A 19,297-nucleotide genomic window follows, 5' to 3' on the forward strand; every position below is an offset into this window, starting at 1 on the left:
GTGCTGTGCACATGGGCTATAGGCAGGCGGGCTACAGTCCGCTATACGGGCGCCAAGTGGGCTACAACCAGTCAGGGCAGTCAGGCAGGTATCAGCTGGAGGAGGCTCTCTACGCCAGGTGGTTGCATGTATGGGCACGTATGGGCTTCAACCAGCAACGGGCGCAAGGCGGGAGACTCTCTACAGCCAGTCGGGCAGCCAGAAGGACTGTAGGCAGCCACAGAGGCTCAAGGGCTGAACAACAACCAGTCAGGGCAGTCAGGCAGGTATCAGGTGGAGGCTCTCTACGCCAGGTGGTTGCATGTATGGGCACGTATGGGCTTCAGCCAACAACGGGCGCAAGGCGGGAGACTCTCTACAGCCAGTCGGGCAGCCAGAAGGACTGTAGGCGGCCACAGAGGCTCAAGGGCTACAGTCCGCTACGGGCGCCAGGTGGGCTACAACCAGTCAAGGCAGTGAGGCAGGTATCAGCAGGTGGAGGCTCTCTACGCCAGGCGGTTGCATGTATGGGCACGTATGGGCTTCAGCCAGCAACGGGCGCAAGGCGGGAGACTCTCTACAGCCAGTTGGGCAGCTACAAGGACTGTAGGCAGCCACAGAGGCTCAAGGGCTGAACAACACGCTTGACTCTATCTCTCTCTTGGAAGGAGGTGAGCTGAAGGAGGCGCCGAGGGGCTAACAGCCAAGGGGTCTCTCTCTCTCTCTCTCTCTCTCTCTCTTCGCAAGCAGGCTTTGTTTACGAGATTAGGATGCAGAGGATCAAGTTACATATGCACAGGATGATGTTCTTGGAAGAGATGTGTGTCAGTGTTGCTCTTCATCTTGGACTTATGTGTAGTCAGGGTTTGCTTGACACGTCCGCTATCTTTCTCTCACTAGGTTTCGGCAACCATGTTTGGATGGTATATCTGTCATGGAAAAAGGACATTGGTTTTCAAGAGGAAACAGGACTTTGGTATCGAGGAAACAGGCCTATGGTTTATGGATACAGGTCTATGGTTTATCAGATACAAGTCTTTGGTTTCATGTGGAAAACATGTCTCTGGATTCATGTGGACATGTTATAGTTTTCTTGAGGTTACATGCAGGCTGTGACTATAGGAATGACATATGGTTTGGTACAGCCCTACTGCTGATTGGGAAAGGGTTCGTGGGATCCATGGTTGAGATGGAGAAGACCTTTTCAAGCAGGGAGGTGTCGTACAGATGTGCCTTCTCTATGGAATGCTGTGCTGTAATAACGAGAGTTCTTATTTGGAAGTCCTGGGTGAAAAGCTAAAAGGAATCCTATTGGTAGAGGATTCGACAAGTTGTACTTTGTACTCAAATTTGTTCAAGTAAAGAAATACCGCAAGGGGCGCCACTGCGTTTTGGGGCCAATCGGTGTACTTGTACTATTTGCATGAGCACTCTAGCTCCCCCTGTTTGTGTTCCTTTTCCAGGTTCCCATGGGTGAGGAAGTGTTTTGTGGCGAGTGTTTGTTTCACCGCCCGTCAGCACACTCACACCATGGATATCTTCTATCTCCCATAGCTCGCTTATGTGCAAACTTTAGAGTCAGCACTTCAGAATGAATCATGAGAGCCGACAATGAGCGAGCAGTGTAGAAGCCGGTGACCGAGCATGCAAAGATGAGGCTGGCGACAGTCGAGCAATGCAGAGGTGGCGATGAGCTAATAGTGCCAAGGTGGAGCTTAGGTGCAGGAGACAGAAGGCTGGATAGCTTTGATATGAGATGTTGGGGCTAGGGTTTGGGACAGCAGCCACACACACACACACTTTTTTTTTTTTTTTTTGGTTACACACACACACACACACACACACACAGTGAACTTAGTCGTGAGCAGGAGAGTGAGAGACGCACACAACTTGATGTAGATTATGTGATAATGAAAATGAGTGCCAAGTACAAAAGGTAAGGACACCCAATAAGTGGATAAGAGGGTGTTCACATGCTTAGGGGAAAAAACCTTCTATCTTTGGATCATGAGATTTCCAGTACAGTAGTAAAAAAATAAAGATTAAACAAGAATGTTTATGAAGTGGTTCCACTAGGGTCTTCAGCCGGGCCACTTATCCTGGAATAGAATCTTTATTGCAAACGTATTTGAGCCCAAAGGAGCATATCTCCCGCATTGGATACCCTCTTCTTCCTCAAGATCTATCAACAAGCCTATCCATGCCTTGGGCTTCTCTTCTTTGGCTGGGATAGCTTGGTTCTTCAAAACTTTGATTCAAGAAGCTAAAGCTTCTACAAGTCTTCAAGGGCCTTGATCTTCACCAAGAACCTTCAATGATGTTCAAAGAACTTGCAATGCACATTTGCAATCCTCAACATTTGGCGCACCTTTAGCCTTTGCAGTGGATGCATGGTGGTCGGCTAGCTTTCCAGCGAGTCAGCTCCTCAGGAGAGATTGGATTGGTTTTTTGTGCATAGCACTTTTTTGGACTCCATCTAACCGAGGATAGCTCTAGTTTTAGGGGGGAAGAACGTGACCCACCTGCAAGCACAAGGTGGATGATAGCTAAGGCTCACGTGGGCAGCAATGTGAGCTGCCTACAGGGCAGGTTTGGACTGGTTTTGGGAATCCTAATCATATGCAGGTCAGTTTGACCAAGAGCTTTTATGATTGTTTTTTTAGGGCTTGCAAAAAGCTGGCTGATTTGTGTTAGACAAGAATTTCATTATGAACAGGTGCCTTCAGCCTCTCATCAATCATCTAGTGAAAATGGGCTCGAGGCTCTTCAAATCACAAGCGATTTGAGAAGCAAGGAGAAGAATTTGGCAGTCAACATTTGCTTCAGGGCAACAATGTCATCTGTAACTTCTGCTGAGATCAGCAATGTGATCCATGTGTACTTTGAACAATCAGTTGTACATGTTCTGTTTATATAACTCAAGTATTAGGTTAGGATTACTGTGTGTGAGATTGTGTTTGCAAGTCTCACGCTGCAGTTTCTCTCTGACTAGCACTCCCACAACACTTGTATGATAAGTTGTAGGAGAGCATTGACAGCAAAGGCAAGTAGGATTTTTATGCTAAATCAAAAAGCATGACTATGCCTTTGGTGAGGACTCACATGCTGCATAACAATAAACCTACCATAACTATATGTCTTTTTTTAAATAAATTGAACTAAAGAGTCAGGAAGGTTTAATGTGATTTTTCAAGTTGTCTCATTCTGTAGTCTTTTTTGTTTCAGGTCAATCTGGAGACAATGGCAGCTTGGGAAGAGAAACAGATGTTCAAAGAGTAGGGCTCTTATTTTTTTTCCTTTACCTGACGCAGTTTGCAAGGATGTCTAGGGGATGCATGATGTTCTTGATCTGATTTACAATCTTGTGGCTGGATAATCGGGCTAGGTACATGGAGGATTTCAACACTGCTACATTACCAAAAAAGTATGTATTTGCACTTGTTGCATTATTCTATAGCAATGTCATCTTCAAGGGTTGGGGATGTTTTAAAAGTGTGCAAAATTCTGGTTATATTTGAAAGACACAGCCTTCATGATGTATCGGGTATTATTAAGGTTTTTATTTCTGCTTTTAGTCTTCCTAACTCCCAGGTCCAATCTCAGGCTCTTCAATGCATTATGCCTTTTTGTAACCTATAGAAAAGCAGCATACTGAAACCTTCATTGCGTGGGCCAACAAAAACAGCCAGGAATGCTGCACCTACAATTAGGGGAGCGGTACCAAACCACTGGCTAATGGTGTTCTCCTCAGAGCAGCCAAAACTTTTCATGCCTTCAGCTAACAATGCTTAGTCCCTATGTGGTTGCATTGATGATGTAACGGGGTATGCGGAAAGCAAATGCTTGTGCAAAAACCATGACATAGGGAAAAGCTAGATGGCAAACAGCAAGGGAGGGCCTATGTAAAGCACTCGTGCAAGGCAAAAATGAGGTGTGGGAAAAACAATTGTAGAATTGTGTATAAGGAGGTGGTTAAAATTTCTCATGGCGCAAGTTATTCCGATTAAGGGGGAGCAATAGTGCACTATAGTTTCTCATGTATAGAACATTAGATGTGTTGGTTAAAGGGGTGAATGTAACTTGCTTTGTATGTGGACACTGTGAAAGCATCAAAGATACGGTCATGCATGGGTCGATGAGCACCAAGCAGCATCGCTGCAGGAAACATCGGTTTTCTGTCCCTTCCTTTTTGACACTCTTCTGCCAAATGGTCTCAGCCAGACGCGTTGTAGGCATCGGGAGGTTCCACACAAAAGGTGGGCAGCGTCTGTCAGGGATGGGACTGAATGGGCTGCAGGCAGTTTTACAGGCAGGCTTTCTTACTTAAATTAGTGTCCCTATTTGTTTATTGGAAATTTGCATGGCATATGTTACTTTTCTAATGGGAGTTAGAGTATCCTTGGAAGGATACCCATGGCCATGACCTCGCTGAAGGCCAAGATCCCATTGATGCTGGAAGAAAGAGACTAAGAAGCCATCCTCGCTCGGGCACTTCCTACGAGGGAGGGGTTGAAGTCGTGTGAGACTGGGCAAAGTACTCAGGAATAGAGGGGCGATGGGCCAGGTGTACTGCTAGACTCACTATCAAGTCCTCGCTCTTTGTGGGGAGAGTGTGGACTGAGTAGAAGTTTGAAGCGATGGCTTGGACTCCACCATTCTGTCTGGGCCACTGAGGCAGTGAACCACGTCTTGCATCTGTGGTGCAGGCCTGTGGCAGCAAATAAATCTTGACTCACCTTGTTTCCAGATTGGGTCCAATAAGACCCTCTCAAGTGGTAGGGGTTCTCTACTTGTTGGGGCTGCAGGGCCTTGAGGGCGGTGTTGGCAGCCTCCATCTATGCAGTGTTCCAAGTCTGCTCCTGGGGGCCTGGCAACAAGGCTAGGCTGTGGTGGAGGCTCTGTTTCTGCTCTTCTAAAGCCTCTCTTGAGCAGCTGACTGGGGATAAAAGCTGATCTTCTCAAGGTACTTATTGAGAGCTGTGGGTTGGGTTTTTTTTGGGGGGTGGGGAAGAAAGTCTCCTAGATCTCCCCTACTCACTATCTCACCTGAGGGTCCTGGACAAGGCAATCGGGGAGTTTTGTGGTTTGTTGACGATGTGTTGCTATGGGTGACGGGTCTCTGAGGTGAAGAATTAGAGGACCGCGCTTAAAGAAAACACTTGGCTCATAATCCACGAGGAAGCCTAAGAAGATGGCGTGGTCTTGGACCGTGGCCTTCATCGAGGGGCTGTCCCATTCACAGTTCAGCGCCATGCTCAAGGGGGGAGGAGAAGACAAGTGCTACGTCGTAATGCGATAATGTGTGGCACGGGAGTGCTGGAGGACCACGTAGGTGCGGAGGGGAGCCATTGTGTCGGCATGTGAGAGCACATGTATGTGCAGGAAAAGGAGTGATCCATAGGGTGTCCCATAACCTGAAGAAGGCTGTCGGGGGTCTCCTGGGAAGGAGAGGGTAGGTTCCTTTACACTGAGCGGGGTGGGAATGCTGGAGACCACATAGATGCAGAGGGGGGCCACTGTGTTGGCATGTGGGAGCACTTTTGGGGGTAGGAACCTGAATAAGGAGCGATCCACCACATGTCTCATGATCTAAATGCTAAGCACATGAGAGATTATTGCTAATCAAACTTATCTTGCAAATGCACAAAAGACAATGAGAGATAGATCTAATCTATTGTATATTGCAAAATGTGAGTATTTACAATGATCTTGGATGAGATCGTGTTGATGCATACCTAGCTACTGATGCATACAAGATAACTTGCTGATTCACAGAGGCCAGAAATATGTCATAGATGCAACTGATCTTACGGATTGGACAGCTAAGGAGCTGCGAGCAACCCACCCCCCCGCTGCCCCAGCTCCTTCTGCACATCCTCTCTCCTCTGTCCGACTGCACCCCTCCCCCCCAAGGATCCTGGGGCTGCGAGTGGGTTACAGTTTCTTCTGATGTCTTCCTGTGGAAGGAACTGATATTTTCGAGGAGACAATGGCTCCCTTTTGGAGCTGTGTGGTGTTTCATCATTCCAGGCCATCCACGACAGAGAGTGGCACGATGATCTTCTCCTTTCCCATGAGTGCAGCCCCAAGGACGGAGTGGGATTTGGAGTCAGTGGCTGCTGCACGCAGTAGAGCTTTTGCACCATCTTCATGATCTGTGCATCACTGACGTGCTCACCCATATTTGGCCCTTGGCTCGGATGGAGGTAGGAGGCTCAGGCCATAAAGATCGTGACGGGGAGGTGGTGTCCTCTAGCCTAGAGGTGTTGCTCTTTGTGTTCCTTCATAACTCAGTTGTAGTACCCCTTTCCCCCTCTTACAGATACCTTCATTGTGATCGATGGTGTATGCTTACTATTGTGCTTGGACAAAGTGGCGACACATGGAGGACAAGATCCGTGCCCACCTGGCGAACCTTCGCCCTAGGACCGACTGTGACTACTCCCCATCGAAACCCACGCTCAAGACTCTTCGACTGGAGGGCAGTTCTGATAGTTGCGCCTCACCCAGAAATTGATTTGCGGATAGCTTGTGGAACATTCAGGGTTTGGGGGGGTCTCAGTGCTTTCGGAGGCAAGGCGTCATTAGAGGAGAGCTCCATAGAGCTGTAGTTGGGGGACCCATTGACATTTTTTTGCTCCAGGAGCACATCTTTTCGAGGGGCGTACCCGTCACGGCAGGAAGTTTTTACTAGGCAAGAGTCACACTTTATGGTCTCCTTCTTTCGGCCCCTCTGAGACGCAGGGGGGAGATTGTATTTCCGTCAGTGAGCAGCTCTTGCCAGTAGTGGCTGGCTCAGGTGTCATAGCCACTTGGCGAGCTCAGTGTGTTACCATGAGGATTGGAGAGGACTGTGTTGGCTTCCTCAATGTTTATGCCCCGAACATTGCAGTAGGTAGAGCCACCTTCTGGAGTACAGTCCGTCAGACCCTTCCTCAGGCTGACTTTTGGTGCATGGGTTATCGAGGCCAGGTGCAGAGTACTTTGCTTGGGAGGAGTTGATTCTGGCGTTATCAGTGTTTTAAATGTACGTAAAGCCAATGGTGTGAAAATGTCAGCAAACGTTTGGAAGCATGCAACTTCGCACATGTTTTTATGTTTTCCTATCCGGAACATTAGAATAACGATTTGGGCTCTCATGTTAATAAGGTTTTTTGGAATCCACAACACGGCATTTTTAAAAGGTGGGTTTTTGAAAAAGCAAGTCGTCACTTCTCTGCAGGTACACACAGACAGTCGCTTCATGAAAGGTATTGCGTAACTGCACAGTACTTCTTCTTCTTCTTTATTTTGTACTTTCCTTCCTTTCTCCTTTTTCTCAGTAGCCTCTCACTCAAGTGCTTGTTCTCTTTTTCTCTCGATCACCCACATTATTTATTTCCTGCAGATTATTTAATCTCTTATATGCTCTCTACAGATTACTACTAAGCAATTGGATTGCCCACTAGCTTAGATTAGTGCTGCTCAATTTATCCAATTTTCTTCCTTATGTCTAGCAGTGATGGAGTAGAAAGAGACATTCGCTCTTGTGAGGATTGTGTTGACAAACGGTGTTACCTGTACATTGCCCACTGCAAGTGTCCTTTGCCTATCAAGTACTCTTTCACATTGGACAAGGCTATTTGTGAGCAGGTGAGGCGGTGTAGGTGCATGTCCATTTTGTTTTGGAACAACTGCTTGTACGCACGTAAGCCTCCATCTCGGCGTGCACTTGTGTTTAGGGAACCTGTCTTGTTGCATCAGGGAGAAGAAGGTCAATAGTTTGCAAGGTGTTTACTCTCTCCCTTTTAGTGCATTTTCTTTTCGAGGTGATCTCAAAGTGAATGAAAGGGGGTTTAATGGAACTTGGAGGCAATTTTTTCTCTATGGCTCTTGGTGATAATTCTGCATGGTGGGCTTAAATCACTGTTTTGAAGGAGTTTGGTGGTGGCTCGCATCCGCCCTCCAAGATCTCAGTTGGCAGCCAAGCAATCGGAGTAGGTAGTGGAAGTACCCAAGGTTCTCCTGTTGTGCAAGGCACATTGAAGGCAGCGTGGCAGTCCGGGCTGAAGGGCAAAGCAGACGTTGCAGTAGCACGGTTCGCCTACACAAATGCCTTATCTGGTAGAACGAGCTCGTACAGGGACATGGTTTTATGTGTTGCTGCAGCAGGACCATCTTATGCTCCACCCTCTTATGATGCTATCCGTGAGAAGCTTTTGTTGGCTGAAAAAGCATTGCAGGCATCCTTGTTGCCCATCATGGAGTCTTGGGAGAACTTTGGAGTTTCCTTGATTGTTGATGGGTGGACAGATGATGTTCGCAAGCGTTCCATGCAAGGTGTTCTTGCATACAATAGAGGGAAATGCTGCTTTGTGACCTCAGTGGACCATTCCAAGATAGGAAAGTCAGCACAAAGACATTTTGAGCTCTGGGATGAAGCAGTTCAAAAAGTGGGTCCCCATGATGTTCTTCAAATAATTGGAGATGGTGAAAGTGCTAATAGAGCTGCAGGCCGCAGGTTGTCAGATAAGTATCCTCATATCTTCTTCACACCATGCATGGCTCACTGTCTTAATAATCTGTTGAAAGACATTGGAAAGCTTCACTGGGTTGCTCCATTGATTGAGAGTACGACGGACATTGTGACCTTCATTACTAGTCACAACTATATTCAAGCTGTCTTTCGCAGGTTCTGTCAAAAGGACCTGTTCAAGTATTCAGAAACTAGGTTTGCTTACAATTTCTTAATGATGCAATGCTTACATGAGGTGAGGCATGCACTCATGCAGTTGGTGGTTTCCAAAGAGTGGAGAACATGTAGCTTGAGTGGCACAGCTGTAGGTATACTAGTGTACACTAAATGCCGTGATGGCGCATTTTGGGATGCCATTTGTGTCAATGTGGCTATAACATACCCAATAGTTTTCATGATGAGGATGGCTGATGGAGACCTTGAGGCTATGAAAAATGAGGAATGTAGTATAATCAATTCAAGAAAGTAACAACAAAAACAACAAATCAACATTGAAAAGAATAGAATCAATTCAAGAAAGTAACAACAAAAACAACGAATCAACATTGAAAAGAATAGAAAAGGAGACTTTACGCGAGCTGGCTACTTCTCGATGGCACGGTTATTACAATCCTTTACAGGCAGCTGCGTTTATGGTAGATCTGGAATTTCAGCACAGGCAACAATACAAGGACAAGGAGATAGCAAATGGATGGGAAGAAGTAATCAAGTGGCTCATTTTAGATCCACAAAAGTGCAGACTTGTGAAGGAACATATTTCAGCCTACAGGAGGATGCTCAGTCCGATAGGTTTTTGCGTTCATTAGTGGCATGGTGAGAGGACTATGGGCCTAGAGTCCATGAGTTGTAGGACTTTGCAATACAACTTCTCAGCCATGGATGCAGATCGTCACCAATTGAGCACCTCTGGAGCTCCTATGGTAACATAGCACGAATGAAAAGGAGAGAGAGACCTAATCTATTGTATATTGCAAAACATGAGTATTTACAACGATGAAGTTGGATCTTAGGTGAGATTCTGCTAATGCATACCTATCTAGTGATGTATACATGGTAACTTGCTGATTCATAGCTTGTGTGATGATGCTGATCTTGAGATGCTTGCATTAATGGTTGAGGAGTGCTTCCAACAGTTTTGTACAAGGTTGAGATGTGAGATGTGTCACCATTTGGTCCCTCACCCGTCTCGATCAGTGTTTTATACACTAGGTAGAACCAAGGTGTGAACGGGGATTTTTCCACAGGAGCAGCAAAGCCACAGGATGGAAGACGCATGTGTAAAGCCAAGTTTTTGTAGGCATATGCTCACTTATGGTAGTGCTATGTGTGAACAGGGCTTAACCAAGGGCACTTTTTCCCATGTGGTTTTTCCCCTTGGATATCAAGTGTGAAAGGACACTCTAACATATAATATTTTGTACTTCTATACTATATGGATGTGGCACACATGCAAGGGTTGACTTGCATTTTGTGGATACCACACTTTTGGCTCTCTCTCTCTCTCTGTCTCTCTCTCTCATTTCTCTGTGTCAGCTATTCTACCTTGCACCTAACCCTAATGTGCAGGTTTGTGTGTGTGAGTGTGTGAGTGTGTGAGTCTAACACCCAACATTTGGTATCAGAGCTGGGAGCTGGCCCTGGAGTAGTGCCTGTGGAGAATCTGCAGAAAAGCCTGCGAAATTCCATCGACGCTGTGTTTTTTCGTCGCCGTCCGTCCGTCGATTCCGTCGTTGCTCCACCATCCGGCCACCCGGAACGGGCGGCCCTAGTGGGGAGCCCACCACCTCCGCCCAGCCTCGCAGGCGGCGATACTACAGCACCTGCTCCGTCCGTCCGACGGCGCTCCTGTCCGGCCGTCCCTGCTCCGTCTCAACCCGCCGTCGCCGTTCCTGCTCCGGCCGCCGTCCGTCCTGCACCACCGACTCCAGGCCCCTGCGAACCTGCGCGCTCGCCCTTTGCCTCTGTTCGCTAGTCCGAGCCCGCCGGCGGACCCTACCCGACTCCAGCGCCGTGCGCCCTGCTCGTACTGCTTCCCTACGCGTGTTTGCGCCTCTCACTAGGACCCGACACCTGCACAGCGCCCGCCTCTAGATGGTCCGACGCTTGCTCAATGCCCACGCTCTGCGGGCCTCCTCGACAACTGCATCTCTCCTCGACACTTGCAGCTCTGCACGGTTCCACCTGGCTGCCACGTGCATGCACCTGAAGCTCCAAGTGGTACCTGAGCCTTGTCTGCAGCTCTGCAGACCTCCTCGACACCTGCAACTCTGCGCAGCTCCGTCGGCTCCCACCGTCAACTCTATTCGACTGTCTGCTCCCCGCCTAGCACCTGCTTCCTCACACGTGCTGCCAAAGGTATTCTCTGTACAAATTTTTGGTCAAACACAAATACAAGATTTTGCAGCGATTCCAGTGCAAGTCATATGCAGATTTTGCAGACACTTCTGTGCAAGTCAGATTGAAAGGAAAATTGCAGGTGCAATTTGGGGGATTTCTCAATTTCAGGGAACATTGAAAAAAATTGGGCATTTTGCTTTGCCTGCAATTTGGGGGTTTTCGAAATTGAGGTCAAAATCAGCAAATTGAACCTCTTTCATTTGCAGAAATTTGGGGGTTTTCAAAATTGAGGTCAAAATCAGCAAATTGAACCTCTTTCACTTGCAAAAATTTGGGGCTTTTGTGGAAATTGGCCAATTAGATGCACATTGAAGCGATTGGAGTGCATAAAAATTGGGGATTTTCAGATTGGAGCATGTAATTGGGCATTACAGCTGCGATTTGTCGCGTATGTATACACATTGTGTGTAATTGGACAATTTGGTGCAGGTTTACACTTGCTTTGGTTTGCAGACATACATTTGCACAGGACATTTGGTTGCGTGACAGTGCACATTGGTGCTTGGTTTGCTTGCAGATATATTTTGTCGATATGGCACAGAATGCTACAGATGTATTTGGTGTGCTCACCCAGGAGGACAAGCTGGATGGATCTAACTACTCCCTCTGGAGTTTCATGATCCGTAATTTGCTGGTAGCCAAAGGGCTTTGGGGCATCGTGTGTGGTGATGACACACGCCCACTTACCATACAACCAGCTACGCCTCAAAGGGGAGGTGCTCAAAGAGCTCCTGATGTAGATCCTGCTCCCACACAAGAGTAGAAGAGATGGGACTCTAGAGATGCACAGGCCATGTCATTGATAGCCCTTTCAGTGAAAAGGACTATTATTCCGCACATTCGTTCTTGCAAGACATCGAAGCTTGCATGGGACACATTGGAAGCAATGTATCAGGTACGCAACGAGGCAAGAGTTGCCTACTTGAAGAGGCAATTGGATCTTCTTTCTATGGATGAGGGTGACTCCATGGCAGATCATCTCACCAAAGTGAAAGATTTGCAGGAACAATTGCTCAACATTGATGAGGTTATCCCAGACAGACAGATGGTCACCAACACTCTTCATTCTTTACCGCCTTCCTACTTGGGCTTTCACACCTCTCTCAACCTCTCAATGAGAGGAGGTGCTGATCCCGTCACTTTTGAAGAACTCGTGGGTTTACTCTTGCAGGAAGAGCAAACAAGAGCAAACTTATCGAGCAACCGTGGTGGAGACAAGGCATTTACAGCCAAGGATAAGGGTAAAGCAAAGAGCTTTAGGCATGGGGGACAACAGTCTAGCAAGGCTGGTCATGGACAGCCCTCTTCTGGTGGTGATAAGTCTGACAAAGGAGATGCAAACAAGTCCAAAAAGAAGGGCAAATGTCACTACTGCCATAAGCCTGGACACTACATCAGTGAATGTAGGAAGCGGATTGCAAAAGAGAAAAGGAAAGAAGCAGGCAATGCAGTAGCAGACTCTTCTGATGACAAAGCACAGCAATCAGCTAATGTAATCCAGGAAGAGTACACTTTTTTGGTCACATGCATTAGTGACACACCAAGTGCTTCAGACACTGATATGTCTTGCATTGCATCTGACAGACAGAATGCATTATGGTATTTTGATAGTGGTGCTTCGAGCCACATCACTTCATGCAAAGATGTATTTCAGCACTTGGTTTATGCTTCAAATGGCCGCACTGTATCATGTGCAGATCATACTACATATCCAGTAAAGGGAATTGGCAATGTAATACTTATTGCAGCCAATGGTGTCAATATATGTATGAAAAATGTATTGTATGTTCCAGGGATAAAGAAAAATCTGCTCTCCGTCTCAGCCATAAACGACCAAGGTTTAAAGGTTGAATTTGAAGATGGGAAGTGTTTGGTAAAAAACCCATCAAAGGGTTATGAAATAGTCACTTCTGGAACACGATACAAAGGCTTGCATAAGCTGGACAGCTATGACAAGCGCACTTATGATGCAAATACAGTGGTTGCCCACACTCCTGCTATGCATGATGCAGAGCTATGGCATGCTCGTTTTGGGCATGTAAATTTTCAGAGTTTGATGCTTTTGCAGAAGCATCATATGGTTGGATAATATGCCGCCTCTTGAGTCTCCACCAAGACATGTATGTGGGGTGTATTTTGGGAAAGATGCAACGAAAACCATTCCCCAAAGATGGAGTTGTTAGAGCTGAAAGTAAATTACAGCTCATACATAGTGATGTATGTGGTCCAATGCGGACACCATCCATAGGGGGGCATCTTTACTTCGTCACATTCATTGATGACTACTCCAGGTTTGCTTGGGCTTACCCTTTGAAAGCGAAAGCAAATGTGTTTACATACTTTCGACACTTTGTAGCAATGGCTGAAAATATGTGTGGATGTAAAGTCCAAACACTCCGCTTAGATAGAGGTGGAGAATACATGTCAAATGCATTCAAGGATTATATGCTTCAAAAGGGCATCAAACACCAATGTACTGTGCCTTATACACCGCAACAGAATGGTGTAGCTGAAAGGAAAAATAGATCTCTCATGGAGATGGCAAGATGCATGGTGAAAGCACAAAAGTTGCCTCACAAATTTTGGATGGAAGCTATAATGTGTGCAACTCATGTGTTGAACAGGTGTCCAACAAAAGCTTTGAAAACTATAACACCATTTGAGGCTTGGTATAGCCGAAAGCCAACAGTGGATTATATGTGTACATTTGGGTGTTTGGCATATGCATATGTGCCAGAACAACTCCAAACAAAGCTAGATGACAAAGCAATTAAATGCATTTTTGTGGGCTACAGCAATGAGAGCAAAGGATACCGTCTTTATAATCCAACTACATGAAGGATTTTTGTCAGTAGAGATGTGGTATTTGCTGAAAATTCAGAACAGCCCATGTACAGCTTGTATAAAAGCAATGATACAGGCATACAGGACATGTTTGATGGACTTTTACCCATTGCAATTAGGGGGGATTCAGATCAGCCAGCCTCTACACAAGAAAATCCACATGTAGAACATGTGGACCAGCTAGCCATTCAGCCCCCTTCTATGGAAGAAGTGGAAGATCTTGTCAGGGAAGAGCAAACAACCATAACAAAAAAAATCCTTTAAGCATCTTTCTATGCATAAAAATCAAATTTAATGAGAATAACACTTTTATAATAAAAAAATTCCTTTATGCATCTTTCTATGCATAAAAATCAAATTTAATGAGTAACACTTTTATAACAAAAAAATTCCTTTATGTATCTTTCTATGCATAAAAATCAAATTTAATGAGAATAACACTTTTATAACAAAAAAATTCCTTTATGCATGTCTATGCATAAAAATCAAATTTAATGAGAATAACACTTTTTTAATAAAAAAAATTCCTTCATGCATCTTTCAATGCATAAAAATCAAATTTAATGAGAAAAACACTTTTTTAATAAAAAAATTCCTTTATGCATCTTTCTATGCATAAAAATCAAATTTAATGAGAATAAAACACTTTTATAATTAAAAAAATTCCTTTATGCATCTTTCTATGCATAAAAAATCAAATTTAATGAGAATAACACTTTTATAATTAAAAAAATTCCTTTAGACGGTTGCTGAAAACTTTGCAAGAAAGCAAACTTGCAGCTTCACTCACAGGTAGAACAAGGGCTAGTTTCAGCCATGCTTTGAATGTACATCGTGGTGGGGAGTCTGCATTCGCAATGGGTGGTCTCTTTGATTCAACCTTCTTCTTATGAAGAAGCACATGAGAATGAGCATTGGTTGCAAGCTGAAATTTCTTCTATCATGAAGAACAATACATGGGATCTTGTGGAATTGCCTAAAGGCAAACATGTAATTGGAACAAAATGGGTGTACAGCGTCAAAAGAAAGTCTGATGGTACTATTGACAGGTACAAAGCAAGACTTGTGGCTAAAGGCTACTCCCAGAAAAAGGGAATAGATTATGAAGAGACTTTTGCTCCTAATGACCACAATAAGATCAGTGATTGCATTGACTGCCCATAAAGGATGGAAAGTGCATCAATTGGACATCAAAACTGCATTCTTAAATGGGGATTTATAGGAGGAAGTATATGTAAATCAGCCCATTGGTTTTGTAGTTCCTGGTGAGGAACATAAAGTATGCAGGTTGCACAAAGCATTGTATGGGTTAAAGCAAGCTCCAAGAGCTTGGTATGATAAGATACATGTTCATCTAACCAGCCAAGGTTATGAGAATAGTCCAGCTGAAAGCACATTCTATGTGAAGAAAACCGATCCCGATATTCTCATAGTCATCTTGTATGTAGATGACATGCTCATTACAGGTACAAGCAAAGCACAAATTTCAGATTTCAAAGCTGATTTGAAAGCTGAATTTGATATGTCAGATTTGGGGCCTTTACACTACTATCTCGGCATACAGTTTATGCATACAGATGATGGCATTGTTATGCAGCAAACTAAGTACATAAAAAGTTTGCTAAAAAGCTTTCACATGGATGAATGTAAGCCCATTTCTACTCCGGTAGAACCAGGTATACGGCTTACTATGCATGATATTGGAGAGCCTTTTGAGGCCGGCATTTACAGCCATGCAGTGGGATGCCTCATTTACTTGTGTAACACGAGGCCAGAGATATCTTTTGGGGTGTCTTTGTTGAGCAAATTCATGCATAGCCCAGGCACAAAGCATTGGCAAGCAGTCAAACGCATTTTTCGTTATCTTAAGGGTACCCTGGATCTTGGTTTGTTCTATCCCAAGGGGGGCAGCTTGCAGCTTTATGCATACAGTGATTTAGATTGGGCTGGTGATTATGATACCAGGCAATCCACCAGTGGGGAATTGTTTGTTTCTTGGCAGTTCATGCCAAGGTTGATGCCGTACGCACGTACGGATCCGTACAGTACGGTACAGCTGTACGGTACGGTACCGTACTGTACGGATCCATACGGAAACATTTTAAAAAAAAATTGTGTGGCGTGTGGCGAGGCGCGTGTGGCGACCATGCGATTGTAGATAAGCGACCAAAATTTGGGCATTTGTGTGTACTTGCAAAATCGTGTCCCCTGTGTGTACCTGCAAAACTCTGCAGAGCAAACTTCTTCGCTCTCCCTCACGCCCAGGCTTCATCATGCCGTGTAAGACTAACCCGAACTGGGCAATCCACACCAATGTCCTAAGGGTTGTTAACACCCCTTCTCAGCAAGGATCAGGTACTCGGCTATGGGCATGCAAGTATTGCGGGGAGCAGTACACTAGCACCATAACTCGCGCCATCAAGCACATGACGGGTATCGGGTGCACCAATCAATGTGGTCCATGTGATAAAATACCACAAGCTGTGAGGGACCAATTGATTGAGGAGAATTGTCCTGCAATGGGTGGTGCAAGCAGTGTTAGAGGTGGTGAAAGTACGCAAGATGCTCTCCATGATGCTTTTATTGGAGATGTTACAGGTTCAGGTACAGTAGATGAGGGTGAAAGTCTTTCGGCTTCAGTCCAATCCACCATAGGCAGGAAGAGGGCACGTATTGCCGATGATGAGGACCTCCTGCCACAAGATGCGAGAGGTACAGGGGAGGCATCAAAGCAATCCACTCTGCGTTCTTGTATCTCATCACAAGCTTGGGTAAAGGAGCAGCAAAGGGTGGCAGAAATGGAGATTTGTCATACTCTTATTGAGTGTAATATATCCTTCAATGTGTTAAGGACAGACCAATGGAAAAGAATGGTGAAAGCAATTGCGCAAGTAGGACCTACTGAGACGTGGACAGGTCTTGAGTATACGAAGATGCGTACATCCATGTTGGATGAGCAGAAGGCCTTGATAGACAAGGCGCTCACTCCTGTGAAAGCAGGTTGGCAGGAGTTTGGATGCACTATTATTTCAGATGGGTGGGCAGACATTCGCAAGAGGCACATAATCAATATCCTTGTGTCATCTTGCTTGGGCACCTATTTCTTGCATGCCGTGGATGCAGGGAGAGCAGGCGACAGGATCACAGGGGAGTTCATTTATGGCCACATTCGACAGGCTATCCTTGAGGTTGGGGAGGACAATGTTGTGCAGGTGGTGACCGACAACGCCTCTAACTGCAAGGCAATGGGTCAAATGGTCGAGGCAGAGTTTCCACATATAGTGTGGACTCCATGTGCTGCCCATTGTCTTGATTTACTTATGGAAGACATTGGGAAGCTTGTTTGGGTGCAGCCCATTGTTGCAGATGCTGTAAAGATCACCACCTTCTTCCGCTAGAAGCATCAGGCTCTTGCCATCTTTCGGAGCCATAGCCCTTTGGATATGGTGAGACCCTCCAAGACCAGGTTTGCCTACATATTCTTGGTCTTGGATAGGCTCTACAAGATAAGAGATTCACTATCATCAACAGTTGTGGATCCAAGGTGGCGACAGATGCATCATTCGAGGATGAGCGTACAAAATACTTGCAGAGGCGGATCTTGGATGATGATTTTTGGCAGCAAGTTCATAGCCTTTCAGTTGCACTTAAGCCCGTGTATGTCCTTCTCCGACTTACAGACATGGAGGGCTCAACTTTGGGGCTGGTCTTTCATTTGTTTATGCAAATGAAAGACCATGTTGCTCAGTGCTCCATGATGACTGCTCAATGGTAAGCAATAGTTCTAATTTCTTCCTCTTTCTTTGATTTTTATGACTTCTCGATTCTCGATTCTCATGACATGTCAGGAGTCAGGACTAACATGTGTACACTTTGCACTATAACCTAAGACATGTATTTTCAATCTCTCATTTTCAGCCGAGGTGAGATCTTGGACATTGTAGACAAACGGTGGACATTCATGAGCCGTCCCATCCATGCGATGGCTGCCATGCTCCATCCTCTCTACAGGTCGCCAGAGCTATGGAATAACATTGCTTTGAGCATGAAGCAGTCAGAGTATGTGGGAAGGATGTTCTCAGAGGAGGAGCAACTTCAGATCGATAGAGAGTTCACCACTTACATGAGTGGTATTGGTGCTTCATTTGCGAGACCTGTGTCATTGAGGAAGGAAGCCATGAAATTCCCTTTGACATGGTGGCACTCTTATGGAAGGGTTGGTCTTCCAAACCTTTCACGAGTTGCTCTTCGTGTTCTATCTCAGGTAACTTGTAATTAATCTCTAAAGTATAGTCTTCGGAAATGAAGATTGATGTTTTAGCATTAAAAGATTTACAAATTTGCTCGCATTGCACTCATTTTTGCACAGGATTGCTCAGCTGGAGCATGTGAGCGGAACTGGAGCTCATATACACACTAAGATTCGGAATCGCCTTAGTACTTCTCAATTAGAGAAGTTGGTGTATTGCAGAGCTAACATGAGGCTCGTGCGAAGCTACCATGCTTTGGGGTCACTGAAGCAGGTATAAATTGAAATTTGGACTCAAGAAGAACTTAGAAGTAGAAATTTTTTTCTAGTTCAATGAATATCCATTGTCCAATATGCAATTTGTGGCATGTTTAAACAGGTTGATCCAACACTACTCAAAATCGTAGATGAACCCAACCCGGAGCTTGTGAATCGGCAGATTAGAGATGAGCAAGAGGAGATTTTGAGAGCTTTACATAGAGAGCTTGAGAGCGTGGATCGTTGTGTGACCCGCTCACGTGCACGATCTCTCAGCATTCCTCTACGCCAGGCAGCTCTAGATCCAGGCTCTGCGAGACGAGAGAGCATTCACAGGGGAAAGCTTCCAGTTCGTCGCACCCAGCAGAGGCGTGCAAATGAGGCTGTCGAACTCATTCACACTCAGATTCCCGAGGCACATGACTAGGATGCACTGGAGCTTGTTGCTGTTGAGCCAGAGTTCGATGAAGAGGGCAATGGTATCAATGATGGAGGCATGCTCTCTTCAGAAGACTCATCATCTTCATCTGATGATGAGATTTGAGACTCTTGCGTCTAGACTCTAGAGTCTAGACAACTGTAGTGTTTCATTGTTTTGCTTTTTGCACTTGTGGACCAAGACATGTGCTGGCAGCTGTAGACATGATATTTGTACTCTCTTTTATCATCTATGACTTTCATGGTTCTTGCTTATATCACTATGACTGCTAACATGAGGTATTGTGTAATGGGCTTGGTAACTGATAATTGATTTAAACTTTAAGTAATGAGGTTCAGTCTTTATTTTAAGTATTTTGGTTGCTATGTCTACAAAATATTTAGGTTTCTAGGACTGTTTACAAATGGTACGTACTGTTTACGTACCTTAAAATTTGTTCCGTACGTACTGATAGCGTGCCGTACACTACGTACCTTACCACCTTGGTTCATGCATATCTTGGTTGAGTAAAAAGCAACCCACTGTTGCTACATCTACTTGTGAGGCTGAGTACAAGGCAGTCTTTACAGCTACAGTAGATTGTGTATGGTTGAGGAGACTATTGGCTGATCTTCGT

General features: G+C 45.3%; 1 protein-coding gene across 1 annotated transcript in view; it reads left to right on the forward strand.

Annotated features, from left to right (window-relative positions):
- The window catches only part of LOC147624828 (nucleic acid-binding protein), a 64,736-nt gene that overhangs the window by 30,689 nt on the left and 14,750 nt on the right, over positions 1-19,297 (forward strand). Inside the window, exons 3-4 of the mRNA XM_086818053.1 lie at positions 3,205-3,254; positions 3,365-3,403. Of these exons, the coding sequence (XP_086674179.1) occupies positions 3,205-3,254; positions 3,365-3,403 (89 nt within the window). The remainder of the gene's footprint in view (positions 1-3,204; positions 3,255-3,364; positions 3,404-19,297) is intronic.

The sequence above is a fragment of the Cibotium barometz genome, chromosome 24 (assembly GCF_041138505.1).
Source record: "Cibotium barometz isolate CiBa-2024 chromosome 24, ASM4113850v1, whole genome shotgun sequence".
NCBI lineage: Eukaryota > Viridiplantae > Streptophyta > Polypodiopsida > Cyatheales > Cibotiaceae > Cibotium > Cibotium barometz.